General features: G+C 36.1%; 1 protein-coding gene across 1 annotated transcript in view; it reads right to left on the bottom strand.

The window, feature by feature from the left end:
• The window catches only part of LOC113047826 (ATP-binding cassette sub-family C member 9-like), a 32,680-nt gene extending 19,356 nt beyond the window's left edge, over window positions 1–13,324 (bottom strand). The window contains exons 1-16 of the mRNA XM_026209150.1: window positions 13,068–13,324; window positions 11,925–12,228; window positions 10,786–10,957; window positions 9,496–9,637; window positions 9,277–9,398; window positions 8,911–9,077; window positions 7,927–8,169; window positions 7,609–7,794; window positions 5,810–5,980; window positions 4,158–4,313; window positions 3,935–4,069; window positions 3,686–3,848; window positions 3,442–3,482; window positions 3,218–3,360; window positions 3,015–3,123; window positions 4–105 (exon numbers count right to left, since the gene is read on the bottom strand). Of these exons, the coding sequence (XP_026064935.1) occupies window positions 4–105; window positions 3,015–3,123; window positions 3,218–3,360; window positions 3,442–3,482; window positions 3,686–3,848; window positions 3,935–4,069; window positions 4,158–4,313; window positions 5,810–5,980; window positions 7,609–7,794; window positions 7,927–8,169; window positions 8,911–9,077; window positions 9,277–9,398; window positions 9,496–9,637; window positions 10,786–10,933 (2,028 nt within the window). The 5' untranslated portion in view covers window positions 10,934–10,957; window positions 11,925–12,228; window positions 13,068–13,324. The remainder of the gene's footprint in view (window positions 1–3; window positions 106–3,014; window positions 3,124–3,217; window positions 3,361–3,441; window positions 3,483–3,685; window positions 3,849–3,934; window positions 4,070–4,157; window positions 4,314–5,809; window positions 5,981–7,608; window positions 7,795–7,926; window positions 8,170–8,910; window positions 9,078–9,276; window positions 9,399–9,495; window positions 9,638–10,785; window positions 10,958–11,924; window positions 12,229–13,067) is intronic.
• Between the last annotated feature and the right edge of the window lie 2,081 nt (window positions 13,325–15,405).

Below are 15,405 nucleotides of genomic sequence, written 5' to 3'. Positions count from 1 at the left end.
GACCTGTACGGCGACATCTTCGGTCTCTGTGGGCCGCAGCTGCCTGCGCATGGGCTGCTCGTAGTTATCCATACGATAACGGCCCTTCCTGTTGACAACCTTCGTCTAAAAACATAAAGACAAAAAGTGAGATTAAAGGAAAATTATTAATTTAAAAATTGTATTTTTGATTGTGCTTTTAGGGGTTTGACAGCTTCAAATCACTACAAACTGTCTTGTACATTGTATAGAAAAGACTCTTGCAATATTGTGAAATATTGTATCATTTTGGATCAAAAATGGCAGTTTGAGAATAAACATGATTTAAAAAAAAAACTCCCACCCCCAGAAATTTTAACTTTTTATCTTTGAGGCATCAACTTTTAAATGGTCAATTTTATTATAATATCCGAACAATAAATGTCATTTTAACTCTCTTTTATGAGGTGTGACAGATCACCAGAAACTCGTATCACTATAATAAAGCTTATGCACTATGATATCAATAATTAATTATATAAATTATTAATAATGTTATTTTTATATCTTATATTATTTTTATAATTAATATATGCATAATATTTCATTTTTAAATATTATTTAATAATAATTATATCACTAGCTTATCACTAAAATAGCTTATCACTAGCTTATCATTAAAATATATGCACAGTGATATAAATAATTAATTACATGCATTATTAATAATTATTTTTATATTTTATTTAATTTTTTATTTGTGATAATATTTAGTAATTTAATATGCAGTGTGACTGATCTGCAGAAAATTATGTTACTATAATAAAGCCTATTGCTAAAATTGTAAATATTTTGTTAAACATATACATTGTAATATAAATATATTGAATATTTAAATAATGAAATTGATTAATAATATTTTTACTTAACCTATTATTTAGGTCTTGTAAACTTCTTATTCTCTCCAGAAATAAAATCCTGAAAATCATTTGAAATAATTTCAAAATTCTTAAAAATTTTTTTATTTTTTATTTTATCACAGCTGCCATTTAAATGATTGTACTTTGAGGATGGGCTGGAGATGAAACATAATAATTAAATAATTAGAAAGCATAAATCTCAAAATGAGTTTTCTATATCAAAACAACTTAAAATGATGGAGCAGCTCAAATTTTTACTTCTGTGTTCCAGTGAAAATAAATAATGGACTCTTAAAAACATGACAGAACTGCCATTTTGGATCAGCAAACAAGCATCACATGACACTCAAAAGCTGCTGTCACGTTCTAAACCAAGGAACATGAGTTCCCGCTTGCAACTAGTCAAGTGATTTTCCTAGCTTAGCACTATTTCTTCCCCTGGAACCCCCTTCTTTCTGTCACAGTATACATTTCCATCCTCAGCCTCACTCTCTCGTTCCCTCCCTTTCCTCACCCCTTGCTCCAGCTCTGCTCCTCTCTGGGGAGTTTAGTCCTGTCATATATTTGTCCCGCTGTCAGAGAACAGCTGAGGGCCCCTGCACTGACCAGAGAGAGGAGCTTCTCTTTAACACGTATGAGATCTCAGCTATGCTGGCTCAGGAATGACCAGCTCCCATTTCAGTCCTCCAAACGTGGGATAGTTGTCTCTAGAGACATGACCGTGTGGAGTCTCATGTTTGCTGTTATTCGAGGTCATTTAGAGTGTTATGATGTCAAGTTTATCTCAGTTAGAATCCCCCGTTTTTGCAGAGAGACATTTCACGGACACAAATATAAGAGTTTTGAAAATATTCGATGCCACAGTTGACATCAGTTGCTCTGTCCAGAAAATCATCCTTGGTTATTTAACCCTAAGTGATAAATATAACAACTTTAATTAAGCAATTAAATGTCAAAAATTTAAAAAACAAAAAACAAAACTGAATTTCCAGTGAGATAATACAAAAAAAATTGTGTGAAAATTTGTATCTCTTGTTCAGTTACAGGGCAAGAAAAGTCCCAGTTAATCAACATATAATATTTCTCCCTTAAAACTGATCCAAGAACATTCCATCCATTTTTAAACTTAACAAAAAGCTACTCAGATGCCAAATATATTACGGAATGTTTTCCAGAAAACTAAAGAATATAAAAATGAGTTTATCACATGGCATCCCAATTAGTTTAGGTGTACCATACCACCCAAATTGATATCAGCAACAGTTCCTCTAAAGCCTGGCTCACACTACAGGAGTTTTAAAATCCTAACCGGTTTTGAAATCTGGTTGCAGCACACACATAAGGAGAATCTTTGCAGATTATCTTCCCTCAAATATTAAACATGCACACACTACAAGATTTTAACATCGTGGCACATCGAACACTGCAAGATATCATTAAGATTATCAAGCCAGAGGAGGGAGCGCCTCACGTAATCTCTCGCAGCAGATCGTCACTGATTTTTTTTTTTTTTAGCTTTGTGAACTCACCCGGTACATTCAAAACTGAGGATATTTCACTCCAGCTCTTCTATTTCTCCTGTACTGATGTAATCAAATAGCCATCATCATCCTGATTTAAATCCTAAATATCAAACATGTTTGATAATAATCGGGGTTGCCCCGATTTGTGTGCAAGCAGATCGGGGGGTATGAGATTTAGATCGGTGAATGCTGCACATTACCAGATAATCTGCACCGAACATCGGGAAAGATTGAGGTGCTCGACAAGATTTTTGCTTTGATTCTCGGGAGGGGGAAATCGGGGCTAAATCGGGCTAAAAATCCTGTAGTGTGAGCCAGGCTTATGAGCATCTTACTTCTTACTGAACTGCTCCTCATTCCTCATAAAGCTCTGCTGAACGTCAAGGCTTGGAATAATTTGAGTGTTAAGAAATGTCACATAGCAAAATCTTGTGGGCATAACAGGTCGAGAAGCTATAATATTGACAAACCAGGCAGCATTCTGTTGGTCAACACAGCAAAATCACATATCTAACATGAACCTGTTGCAAAATCTGCGTGGAAACCTTTTGCCCTCAAGTGATATTCTCAATTATGTTGATCCCTGTTGAAATTACTGGATTTGAGCACTCACAATCCCATGGTGTTTGTATTTGCTGCCGACCTGTAGAGGCATTTCTGCATTTCTCCAGCTGTCATCTCCAATCTCATCGCTTTGCAGGAACTCACTGAGCTTCTGTACACTGCAGACATGATGATCAGAACCAGATGATCTGATCCTTCCAGAAAAGCCAATATTATGAAGTAATGTTGGATTTGATAAAATGTTTGATTTACCTGACAAGGGCCTTAACGGCAAACCTGACCACCGTGGATAACAGGAAGAGTGGAGTGACCAGGATGTGGAATAGAGCCAAAGAGGCAAATGCCCTGGCTGGACTGAGCCTGACCTCTTCAATATAGGCATGTGTGACAAAGGTCTACAAGAATGAGATGAGAATGTATGCTCTACATGGTGGACAAAATACAACTAATCAAAACCTCCACGATGCATCTCTTACCGCCAACACTGCAGCAATGGGGATGGCGACATTCATAAATACTGTGGAGATGAAGAAACAGCATTTATTTTCCAATAGATGCCAAGACTAAACAGTGAAAACAAACTATCATCTATTAGAACCAAATATGATTGATTGCAAAAAGTTTAGTGAATGAGACTATGGATTGGGGGTGGGGCAATGTCAAGGGGAGGGGTTTATGTATGTGGGCGGGACATGTGATGGAGGGAGGAGCCTGTCATACTAGACATTGATGTGTAGAGGGAGAAAGTCTTGAGACTGGTCAGCTCTTTTCCTCTGGTCTCTTCTACACGGTCACAGAAGATGTTCTCCCAGGCATAAAGCTTCAGCAGCTTTATTCCCTTCAAGATCTCTGTCGTCTTTTTAAGACGGTCTGTGGAGTAGTCCTGAGAAAATATTTTGAAGACACAAACATGAACATGTTGGTGTGTTGACAGCATGCACATTCAGAAAAGGTGTAGGTAAAGCTTACCAGCGTGCTCTTTTGTGTGTCTGCCAACTTTGTAGCGATGAGGTACTGAACCGGGGCCAGTAGCAAAATGACGCCAGCCCCTATCAATGCACTTTCACCCAACAAATAATACAGCAGGATGACTCCCATAATGATCTATGAACAGAAACAAGTTATGTTTTGCTTAAGAACACCAATCATTTAGTGTTTCCACAAATGCAGGGGTGTTTTTGCTATGAAATACCTGAACTGGCATGGCCCACAGATTGGGGCATAAGAAGAGAAACCACATGAGCTGATTGGTTTCTATGGCAACAAGATTGTTGATCTGGCCGAGGGTCATCTCTCCCATGGACATGTTTGAAGTGGAGAGACGCAGAATTTTATTGTAGATCATTGCCTAGAGGACAAGAACCAACACATGAATAACAAAAAAGACCTTTAATGCTAACTTTGAGGAAAAGAAGACTAGATTAAAATAGAATACAATGCAATATGACAAATCAGATCATAACAGAACAGACCAAATAGAACATTTAGTCAACAGTGTTGCTGTGGTACAAATAATATTTATATAACACTATAGTTTCCTAATATTTGAACTAATTCTAAATAGAATTACATTATTAATTAATTTATTAATTAATATTTAATTACATTTTAGTTTTAGTGGTTTTGTTGTGATTTTTTTGTTTACTTTTTAAAATAATTCTATTTAGTTTCATTTCATTTTAGTACTTCATTTAAGTTTTATAAGTTCTTCATCTAATATTTATGCTCTTTTCAGCTTAATTTCAATTAACAAACACATTTAATAGTTTTAGTTTTAGGTTACAATGACAACACTGACAGAATAGAAATAGAATAGAAATAGAAATGGGGGGAAAGCGGATAATATCAGAACAGACCCAAACAGAATCAAGCATAACTGAATCGAACAGAATAGATTAACAGAATAAATTAAAGGGATCATATAATGTGATTTAAATTTTTCCTTTCTCTTTGGAGTGTAACAAGCTCTTGATGTATGAAGAAGATCTGTAAAGTTGCAAAGACAAAAGTATCACATCCAAAGAGATATTCTTCATCAAAGTTCAGACTCTGCCACGCCCCCTTAAAACAGCTCATTCAAAGACACACCCACATGTCTACGTCACTATGTGGAAATATTTGTGTAATGCGGCCTAAATGTTCATGCAAAGAAGTGCTTGCGGTGTTCGGCCAATCACAATGCACTGGGACAGTTGGCCAATCAGAGCAGACTGCTCTTGTCAGAAGGAGGGACTTTGTAGAAAACTTCACGTTTGAGAGAGGCGGGGCATAGAGGACCTACAATAATGTACATTATTTGAAAAATAATGTGTTTTTAGAACATTAAGGCATGTCAACATATTCTGTTACACCAACTACACAAAATAATGATCTTTAAAAAAGCATCATATGACCCCTTTAATATAATTAGAAACTTAATTGAAATCAATAAAACAGATATAATATGGGACAAAGTAGAGTAGAATAGAATAAAACAGGATGAATAGAATAGAATAGAATAGATTAGAATAGAGCAAGGATCCTTAAATCTGGCCCACAAGATCCACTTTCCTGCAGAGTTTAGTCTAACCATAATCAAACACACCTGAGCATGCTAATCAATGTCTTCAGGATCATTACAAAAACACAGGTAGGTGAGTTTGATAAGGGTTGGAGCTAAATTCTAAAAGTGCATTGGCCCTCCAGGACAAGATCTGAGGAACCCTGGAGTAGAGCAACCTTCCTACTAAGGTAAGAATTTGTCTATTTTGTAATCTACCACACAACTTGAAGTGAGTTGTGCCGATTGATGAAATAAAAATTAGTCTAATAATTCACTCCATGTTTGACCTTCAGTAAACTTACAAGCAGCGCCCCGCGCAGGTTAATGCCGGTTTCTATCGTGACATAGTAGGAGGCCTGCAGGAATGTTCTCTGCAGCACGAGTGCCAGGAACAGCAGAACCGCCAGAACAGACGTATTCTGCAGCAGCTCAGTGGAAGACATGAAGTACACCCCGAAAGTCATGTTCCCTGTCTGACAGGAGATAAACAAAGTATGAACACACACACATAATACTATGTCATTTTAGCCCTAACTGATGTCATACACAAACACACATTCACACACACACTGAAATAAAAAGGAGTCATTTAAACAGAGTGTTGCTGGCAGCAAAGTGTGTGTGCATATGTGTGTGTGTGTGTGTGTGTGTGATGTGAGTGAAGTATGTTCCTATCACAAAGATATGCACGTCTGTTCTGGCTTCATTTTGTCAAACACATTTATACAGTGACCCCAAAACATATTTGGATTTAAGCCACACTTAAATTTTTTTATTTATTATTATTATAAATTATAATAATACACTATAAAATAAATAAAACACACTGCCATTCAAAACATTGGGACAGAAAATATATTTTCAAGTTTTTGAAACAGATCCCTTATACTCACCAGGGCTGTATTTATTTGATTTAATATACAGCAAAATGCTGTAATATTGTGAAATATAATGAAAAACATTCAGTAATTGTGAATTTATTTGAATAGAGATTTTTTGTAACAATGTAAATGTCTTCACTATCATTTTTGATCATTTTTATGCATCCTTGCTAAATAAGCACTATTATTTTTTTAAACAAAAGGTATTTTTAAATGTATATCACTGTGTGCTTATAGACATAAGACATGATAAATGCAATGATATCATTCATTCAAATCAGCTGAGTTTTTATTTTTTTGCCCTGAATCCATTCTTATCCAATGCTCATGAGAATGTTTTTCAAAAACACATGACATCATGGTCATCCAAGCAGGGAAAAGACACTGTGAAATCTAATAATTGCTGTGATCTCAAGACGATGACCTACGGTCCTTTCATTATTAGCACTGAAGCCTCTGTGACATCACACAGGAAGTGATAAATAGCAAGGCAAAAGAGCAGATATCAGACCATAGATCACTCTCTTCAGTCATGTTGAACCAAGGAAAAATAAATACAGTCTAATTAGTATCATTACCAGCAGACCAATCATTTAATTAAGTTATTTGACCAACATCCTAAATGATTTAACAAGGCACATTATGAAAGGGGTCCAAAGTAAATGTGGTTATATCAAAGTGCTGTGAGACAGTGACAGCACTGTAATTATTATTATTGTTAATACATTAATTTCCTTTATACCTCCATTTGCCTGTTTTACCATATCTCTATGTGTTTGGGATAGACAATCTTATGTACTCTAGAACTGTCCTATTTGTACTATGGCTTACATGGCTTGAATAACTCTATGTAAACGAATAACTAAAGTCATGCCCGTTTATTCTAAAAATGACTGCCTTAATTAGTAATTCTGTCTCATCTTCCATTACAAATATCTAGAGATTTGGACTAAATATTATATGAAACTGGACAAAATATTAAGCAAAACCTCCCCTTTTTTTTTAAATCAATACATCATCAGTCATATTGCTCAAGTAAATGTATCTTGAAATGTATCTTAGTATGATTATCGTTTTCCAGTAAGAATATCTGATCATTCTATGGTATGTAAATCTTTTTTTGCAATGTTTTCTATTCTCACAGTCCCATGAACTTGACACACACATGACACACACAAGACAACCATATTTAGCACTACAAAATAAGATGAAACACACACCTTATTTGTCCTGTCAATCTCTATTGAATTATCAAGGTGTTCCACAATCCCAGAGATGCAGAGTGGCCCGGCAAAGCCCAGCAGGTCCGCCATGTACCGGAGAGTGCTGCTGAGGAGTATTGGCCCCCCAAATGCCCGGTACATGGATTTCCAGATGGATGGGGATTTATCTTGGTCCTCTGTTTTCTGCTGTCAGAATTGGACAAGTAAAGAGAAAGTGTTCAGCTGACATTACTATAGTATGTCATCAAATATACAAATATTGTTTATTTTGATTATGAATTATAATATTATAAACCTGTGATCATCTGCACATACCCTCTGTTCCTCATAGGAGTCTTTCAGACGCATATAGTTAGTCAATGCCCTCATTGCGATTGGAAGCTTTCCAATCTTCTTCAGCTCAATGGGTCTCTTGTGGGCTTTAATGATGAGCGGGTTCATCCACCAGTATGTTGCTTTGGAGAGGAGGTTGACAAAGGGCTGGAGGAATCGCACACCCAAGTCCTGCAAGTCTTCTGGGGGCTTGACCTTCTGGGGGTTCGCAAAGAACACGTACTTCTGCAGGTAACAGAAATTCAGACATACAGGTCACATGGTTTGTGAGTAGAATGTAATTACCCTGCTGAACAGACTAGCATGTTGTGTTTAACTGCTTAACAGCCAGACTATCTTGGTCAAGAAATTTTGATGGTGAAAATCTTAGCTATAGTTTTATAAGCTAATCAACTTTTGTTAGTATTATAAAACTGTCCACAATTTTTTTAAATAGTATTATAAAACTGTCCATAATTAATTTGATAGTATTATAAATCTGTCAAAAATCGATGGATAAAATAAAATAAATCTGCCTTACAGGCATTGTCCACCAAAAAATGAAAATTCTTTCATAATTTTCTTACACTCATGATCACGTTTCTCAAAACCTGTATTACTTTTTTTTTCTGTGGAATATAAAAGTAGATTTGCTCCTCACTGACTTTCATTATGTGGATGTAAAATACAAAGGAAGACAATGCGAACTGCCACTATTTGGTTACCGACATTCTTCAAAATATCTTCTTTCGTGCAGGAGAATGAAATAAATACAGGTTTGGAGCAACATGAGGTTGAGTAAATGATGACAGAATTTTTCAGGATGGACTATCGCTTTATATTAAAGGATCAAATAAATGGAATATAGAAAAAAAACCATTGAATTACTGCTTCAAATTAGAGGCATATAGAAAAAAAAATGTTTAATTGGAAAATAAAATAAATATAAAAAAAATGCATTTGCCACATGACCCTAGATCAACTCACCCGGACTCTGATAACGTTGATCTCGACAGCCATGAGCAGGCCGTACAGCACCACAAGCAAAGCTGTGATACAGAAACGGAGTTGTTGCACCCCCAAACTCGCCTCTGCAAACTTCCATAACTTTATCATCTTGGTGATGAAAGCCAGAATCCAGTAAATAAATAAGGCTGTGAAATAGTATTTCTGAAGTTAGGTCTCATGTTCATACAGAATCCCAAGGACAGACCATTATGTGTTGCCAAGCAACACACAGTCAGAAAGTGTTTGCTAACCGTTATGAAACAGGCAGCACTCAAAGTACATTTTATTATTAACTGACAGCATTTTTAGCTGCACATTTGCATGCTGAAATGGACATTGACTTACCCAGGAGCAGTTTGGGGAAATTGGCTGTTTCTATATTGTGATAGTATACAACTGATGTTGTTGCCGCTATGAAGCCCATCAGTGCTGGCATGAAGAGATGCAAGTGATTGGACTCCATCTGCCTAAAATGATCCATTCACACACAACACAGACGAATATAAATGCATACTGGTCATAAACACACAAATATATTGAATGTGTGTGTGTGTTGAAACCCACGTATTAGAGACGATTCCCTCGGCGATCTCGCACACGTGCACAAACAGCAGTGTGAAGGTGAGGATCCAGCGCAGGTTGTGGCCAGGAAAGTGCAGCCAGGTGTTGTGATGGATCTGCACCTTTGAACTCTGGCTACCCCAACCTGGACACAAACACACACGTGTTTCAGTATACCATAATATAAATATATTTATTAATATATCTTTCTTTTCAACTACATTATCTGGACCATATGACCCAGCCAGCTAACAGGAAATGCTCTCATTACGTTCTGGTGTGGTCCTTCTCAAAGTTATTAACTAACATTCTTACAATAACATTAACAGAAGATGAATCCAAAGTTACTAAGTCATTGATGTTCTCAAAATGTTAGCAAAAAAAAAAACTATTTATAAATTGTTCACAGGAAGTTGTTTTGTAAACACTTCAGTTGGACTCATCTAGCGTTCGTTAAATGTCACTAGAGGTTTCAGAATGTTCAGATAAAATTCAAAACTAATGTTCCCATAATGTTTGCAAAATTCTAAAATGGAATGCATTTGAATGACAAGAACAAGAATTTAGTCAACTGTTATACAAAGAAATTCATGCCTCACACAAAAGGCATTCAGTTTAAGAGTTCCACTTCATAAGATTAACATTGTGTGGCTCCAAATTAATATATAAATTAATTAATTAATAGAACAATAATAAAACAAATTAAAACAAACAAAACAATTTAATAAAATCTTTCTATATTATATTATATTATATTATATTATATAACACATTTCATTTCCTGTCTAACCACACCTATTGTCTTTTAATACAATAAACCAGTACAATTACACTAGAGTTCTCAATTGAAAGGCAGTTTGGTAACACTTTAGAATAAGGTTCCATTAGTTAATGTTAGTTAACTACTTTCGTTAACATGAACTAAGCAAGAACAATCCTTCTACAGCATTTATACGTCTTAGTTCATGTTAATTTCAACATTTACTAATGCATTATTTAAATCAAAAGTTGTGCTTGTTAACATTAGTTAATGCACTGTGAATTACCATGAACTAACAATGAATAACTTTATTTTCATTAACTAACATTAACGAAGATTAATAAATACAGTAATAAATGTATTATTCATTGTTTGTTCATATTAATTAATACATTAACTAACATTAACTAATGGAACCTTATTCTAAAGTGTTACCGGCAGTTTATATTAAATTCTGAATGGAACACATCCTGTAGCGAACTGTAAAACAAGCACGATTGTTTAAGAGGCAAAAAAGACGAGGGCATTCATACCAATGAAGAGGATTGGGAAGGTGATGAAGAGAAGAAATACATGAGGGACGAGGTTGAGGGCGTCCACGAAGCAGCCATTGTCCAGGACTCCATTGTCCACACTGTAGGCACTACTGCCTCTGTCGTTCCCACAGAAAGACAAGGCCATGTCACCTGACTGGGCTAAAGGAGCCTGGGCATGGTTAAAAAAGGATGCTTGACGTTAGATTTAATTATAAAGCATTCAATAAAGGTAAATGTAATAACATATATATATGTATATGTGTGTGTGTATATATATATATATATATATATATATATATATATATATATATATATATATATATATATGTTTTAGTATTTACATTTTACATTTTACATTTTACATTTTACATTTAATATTTACATTTACATTAATACATTTGGCAAGAACTTTAATCCAAACATATGTGCATGTAAAGAAAAGTAAAGAAAGGTTTTGGCTAAAACTGCTAATATTATTAGCATATAATACTTTGAAACCCTATTCAGTATTAACAATTTATTCCCAACCATAATGTGAAAAAAATGAAAAAAAAATTTGAAAAAAAGGACAACCAGTAAAGTAGAGAGTGTTTCAGCTGGTCACATGATCACAACATGTCGGCCCTCATGAGGCAACTCTCCATGTATAATAAAACAGATTATGCTACTGATATGACTGGGAGCACAATGCCATAATTTTAATAAATACTTAGTGCAAAATTAAGATATTCCAGGACCTAAAATTGTCATGTACAGTCTTATTGACATTAACAAAATCATTGTACAGAATTCAAAAAATGAATTGCTGTCTCAGGGGGATATTGAGTCTTGGTTGACATTAAATGAAAATAATTACAGAGTAAAGCCCTATGACTCGTGTATTAAATAGACTACAGTACAATAGCCTCCTCATTCATAAGTTTAAGTAAAACTCTGCTGTTCATGGATATTATTATTTTTATAGGATACCACCCACTCTGACAGCTACTCAAATCCCTCTAGATTCTCACTGATAGCCTGACGTTGTCTTTCCTCTACTTATGATTTTTATCTAGCAGGAATAGTAACTAGTAGAACCTAGTAAAATAGTAGAAACCACAGTGAAAGCCATATATAATTATTAAATAATCACTTACCAAAATATTGCTCTGCTTTAATAGCTTTTCATGTCCGTTGCCTGCTGTTAGAGTGTTACAGGGAATATTATTTTTAGCTGCGGTGTATCAGCTGCTCATGGTCTCTCTCTCTAGCTCCTGGATCGTATTTCCAAACTTGAACAGGAATGTTGGCATGAATGTACGGACCCTCTTGAGAAAATACAGATCGACTGTGACACTATGGCTGCGTCTCAAAATCTGTGAGCTGCCTGCCTACACAGCATTTTCGGCCATCAGGGGTGTGCGTGACGCCCAAATAAGCTGTCTGGTGGACAGAGAGAAACTGGAAAACACAGAGTTGAATAGAATAGGAATGGTTCAATTATCGGTCGACCGAAAAATTTATAAGAATTGTTATATAAATCGTAATAAAAATACCTGTATAGATTTAATAATCTATTTTGTTTTAAATATCAATAATGTAAATTATATTTAAGAGAATAATGCTCAGTGACAATTTAAATGACAAGTTCAATGACAATTTTAAAATGTTGAAAAAAAAAAGGATTCATTTATTTACATTCTACTTAATTTCTGAATAATTCCTAATGAAGAAATTATTTAGTGGGCAACATAATTTAATAAACAGTTTACAAGCACACCCTGTCTAAGTGCACCTTTTGCTCATTAAGTTCCTGGCAATGTCATACCATTTATGTTTTCCCAGCATGCACAGGGGCAAGAACGATTGTGGAATAATTTTTACCAGTTGGCCAGATTGATTTACATTTTTGCTCTTGATTTTTTTTTCACCTTGTGTAGTAGCTTATTGTATTGTGGATGTCACGATGTGTTTAATGCTCTATTAAAATGATTTGTTAGTTGATTTTCCTTGGCACGTTTAATACACCAGGTTTTGAGATCTGTGTATGGCACTTCTATTTTTTTCCAGGAGTGTTGGTGAGTGTTTGGTTAAATATGCATTTTGCTTATATTATTATTAAAAAAAGAAAAATTATGTAAAACAAGCTTACCTCACAAAGAAACAAAATGCGTCCTTGATGCGTAATAGTTCTGATGTTTTATAAGTGACACTTCACAGTTCAGTCATTCAGAATCAACCTCTAGGATTTGAATGAATTAATTTAAGATGTAAAGTACCAAGACTACGGACACACTCACCTAGATGTCTCCGGTTGTAGGTTTCGTCATCGATACATGCAGTAAAAATCAGCGGTTAGACAGTGAACACGATGGTGTTGTGTCTCCTTGTCCTTGCGGTATTGAAGAAAGCGCGCCGCGCATCACTGATTCGGCATAGCGTTGCTATGGCGTCAAGTATAGAGGAGGGATGCCTGTGCACGAGCGTGTCTGCTACTGTAGGTCACAATTAGAATAACTCGATCATACTGAAGATTCACTGACATGTGCATAATATTACTCACTAAACTAAAGAGGGTTTACTGGCGGCTGGATAACTTAAAAAAAATAGAGAGTGAGAGAGAGAGAGAGAGAGCAGCGAGAATATGGCATGCGCGGTACATCACGCCACATAAAGAACTGTAAGTCATGCATAATGATTTCATTCAGCATGGAGGGTGTAGATTTAGTATGTGCGCGATAGGTACAGGAATCAGTGGAAATAAAATATAAAGATGCTTTTATTCTTAGTTTACTGCATACATTTCTTTTTACCCGTCTATGAAAAATATTAATTCTGTCAGTTCATGCAGTTTTTCTTCAGCCAGAAACAGTTTCTTGGGAGATACTTTTTGTTCGTTTTTGTAGTTCTAATCTGTCTGTCTGTCTGTCTGTCTAACTCGTCCACACCCCCTTAAAATGGCTTGTTCTAACAGATCTATCTATCTATCTATCTATCTATCTATCTATCTATCTATCTATCTATCTATCTATCTATCTATCTATCTATCTATCTATCTATCTATCTATCTATCTATCTATCTATCTAACTCACCCACACCCCCTTAAAACGGCTCGTTCTAACACGCCCCCACATCTCTACATCACTATGTGGGAAGATTTGCATAACACCGGCCAGATGTTCCCGCAAAGAAAGAAGGCGTACCTTTTATTTTACCAATATTTTGTATAGAAGGCGTATTGTTGTTGCCACCGCCGCTGTGTCATATAGACGCTGTGTGTTTGGTTGTAAAAGGGAAAATACTTTGTTTGGCCTTCCAAAAGAGGATGATATGAAATAATGATGATGCTTGAAGCTGATCTGTGCTGGTCGCTAAGGAAATACATCAACTTTGTTGTGTACAGATAATTGCTTATTTTTTATTGTTATTTAATTCTAACATTATAACATGAATTGCAGAGAAACTGTTATACAGTTGAATTTATACTATACCATAGTCCAGTGTTTCCCAGGCGGTACATATATGCAAACTCATTCTCTGCCAGCAGGAGGCGCTGTCGGAGTAGTAAAAACCAAATATCTCCCTTTGGAGTGGACTTTGAGATTTATAAGTTTTTGAAGAATCATTTTTATGCCCAAACATACATACTACACACTGATTAAAATTCAAAAAGTGGAAAAGCATAATAGGACCCCTTTAATCGAAATCTGGACGACTGGGGTAGCCCGGGTAGCCCTTGACTGATGCTGGGACTTCAGGGGAAGAAGGACTTCCACTCCAGAGGGATGGAACTCAAATGTCACAGATGGTTTGGAGGCTAAAGTGTGATGAGAACTGCTGCAGGGTGCATGTGTGTGTGTGTGTGTGTGTGTGTGTGTGTGACTGAAGGAAGTAAGGGTGTGTGAGATCTTGGGGAAGTGCTGGAGTTGAATGGGGATTATGAGATTGTATTTGTCTGTGTGTGAGTGTTTCTGTGCAAACAGTCACATCCCCTGTGTTTCCCCAGAGACCAGAAGGGGGCAGCCCTGACCCAGCCTCTCCCCCATTAACCACAGGAAGTAGTACTGGAAGCAGCCCATGTGTGAGCCATCAAAGGCCTTGTGGTGACACCCAGAGCCTGGGACGAGGTGCTGTGGCTGGGGACAGAGGGATGCACTTGAAGCCGAAGGATTCTAAAGGCCAGGGGGTCAAACACAACCTCTTTGAGAAAGTTTCAGTTTCCCATAACTAAGCTGAGAATAGTCTGTTTCCACACGTATACATGTAGTGTGCGTCATCAAATGACGCTGGAGTAATTAAGGTTATCCAGTCCTGTTTTGTTATTCCTTGTTTCCCTTTGGATCTGTGACTGTTTCAAAGTAATCAAAGAATTACACATCCATGTTTTGTGTTGTAAGAGTGAGTAGTAGGTCTCACGAATGCACTGCACTGACATATTTTACAACTGCAAAAATTCAGTTTGAGCTAAAGACTGTTCTGGAACATAGAAGCTATACTGGTCAAGGCGGCTCATTAGCTAGTGCATGCTAGTAGACCATCTTCAATAATCCATGAAATGGATGGAAATTACTTGCTTTAATCAGCTAAAGACCAAACAATGACCAGCTAATGACTTGTTTAGACCACATAACAACAAG

This window comes from Carassius auratus, chromosome 29 (assembly GCF_003368295.1).
Source record: "Carassius auratus strain Wakin chromosome 29, ASM336829v1, whole genome shotgun sequence".
Lineage (NCBI taxonomy): Eukaryota > Metazoa > Chordata > Actinopteri > Cypriniformes > Cyprinidae > Carassius > Carassius auratus.
This window is presented reverse-complemented; position numbering and strand designations above follow the sequence as displayed.